General features: G+C 37.4%; 1 protein-coding gene across 1 annotated transcript; it reads right to left on the reverse strand.

Moving 5' to 3' along the window:
• Positions 1–10: 10 nt before the first annotated feature.
• LOC109131688 lies at positions 11–1,449 on the reverse strand (the record flags this gene model as incomplete). The annotated part of the gene is made up of 1 exon (XM_019242861.1): positions 11–1,449. A coding segment is annotated over exon 1 (1,099 nt), but the record flags the coding sequence as incomplete, so codon positions are not given.
• Positions 1,450–1,456: the final 7 nt, after the last annotated feature.

Genomic DNA, 1,456 nt, shown 5'->3' on the forward strand with positions numbered 1-1,456 from the left:
AGCTTAAGGCATTTGTATGACGTATTTCTTACTATCAGAGTTTTCCTCTTACAAACTTTATCCGGCTGCTTTTCATTAGTACTAACCTTTTGTTCTTCAACCATATCCTTTGTTGCTTTGTCTTTTTTGATGCAAGGAGATTTTCTTTTTTGAGGGTTTTTCTGTTTGACACTTAATCCCGATGAACTAGCTTCAAAAACACCAGGGTTACATCCCGAGGAAAAGGAAACATCTGAAAATCCTGAAAAGATATCATCATTCTTTTTCTTCAAAGAGACTAACTGATTCTGAAATGAAGGTTCTTTTAAAGCATCAGCTAGCAGTTTAGGAGGAGCTTGTTGAGAAACATCATGATCTGATTCATGAATTAGCAAACCTTTCTGCTTATCCAAGCTCTTTGATGTGGATGGATGATTTCCTACCTCTGATGAGTAATTAAAAGGACATACAGTTTTTTCATGTGTCAACCTTTGACACTGAAAACATCTTTTTCGGATCCTTTCATAATCAAAGCTTATTAAAACTAGTTCTCCAGACGGAAGTTGAACTTCCTTTGAATTTCTTAGAGGCTTTCTGACATCAAGTAGAACTCTAACTCGCACATAGTCTTGAGCTTGAGATTTTTCAGAGTCAAACAGCACCTGTAACACTTTACCGGCACATTCCGCTATTTCCTGAATTGTCTCCTTTGTGTAGTAATTTACCGGAATATTTCTCAGACGGATCCAGACTGGAAGAAACATTAGATGATCAGTTGTTGGTTTTACACTCCATCTTTCCATTACGACACACCACTCATCTTGTGTCCAGACTCCTGCTTTTAGGATATCCTCTAAATCATCCTCTGATTTGAAAAAAAACTGGAATTTTTCCTGAGATAAAGCCACACCACGAACTCTATTCTGAATCCTCCAGATTCTGGGCATATCTAATATCCAATTAGACATCCTCTGATTACTGGGATTTAAGAACCTGCCCAGAATACTACAGTAATTCTTTTCCATAGAACAGAATTTCGCTTGATCAGAAAGAACTAGAGGTTTGTCTTCTAATGACATCTCGTAAATTGCTTTATCTAGATCCATTTCTACACCTTTAGAAGAGACCATAGCACCAAATCAAAGCTATGAAGAGCTACAGATGTACTGACTCAGCAATCTTCTGGTTTTGTGAACACGAAGTATTGAGACCCAGAACAGCTAATAGAAGAGAGAGAGAGATGTGATACTCAAAGCCGACAGAACAAGGAGAAATCTTCGGACGGAAGCTCTGCTCAATTAGAGACAATCCCTTTTTGAGAGAGAAGTTCTTAAAGCCCTATCAAAGGGACGGCGTTAATAATTCCTGCAAAGTTTTACAAAAGCTTAAGAAAGCTTAGAGAGAAGGCAGAGAAAATTTTAGAGAGAGAGAGTTGTGAAATCTATAATATAGCTAAAAGAGAGCAATTTGATGACAT

The sequence above is a fragment of the Camelina sativa genome, unplaced genomic scaffold (assembly GCF_000633955.1).
Source record: "Camelina sativa cultivar DH55 unplaced genomic scaffold, Cs unpScaffold02297, whole genome shotgun sequence".
Lineage (NCBI taxonomy): Eukaryota > Viridiplantae > Streptophyta > Magnoliopsida > Brassicales > Brassicaceae > Camelina > Camelina sativa.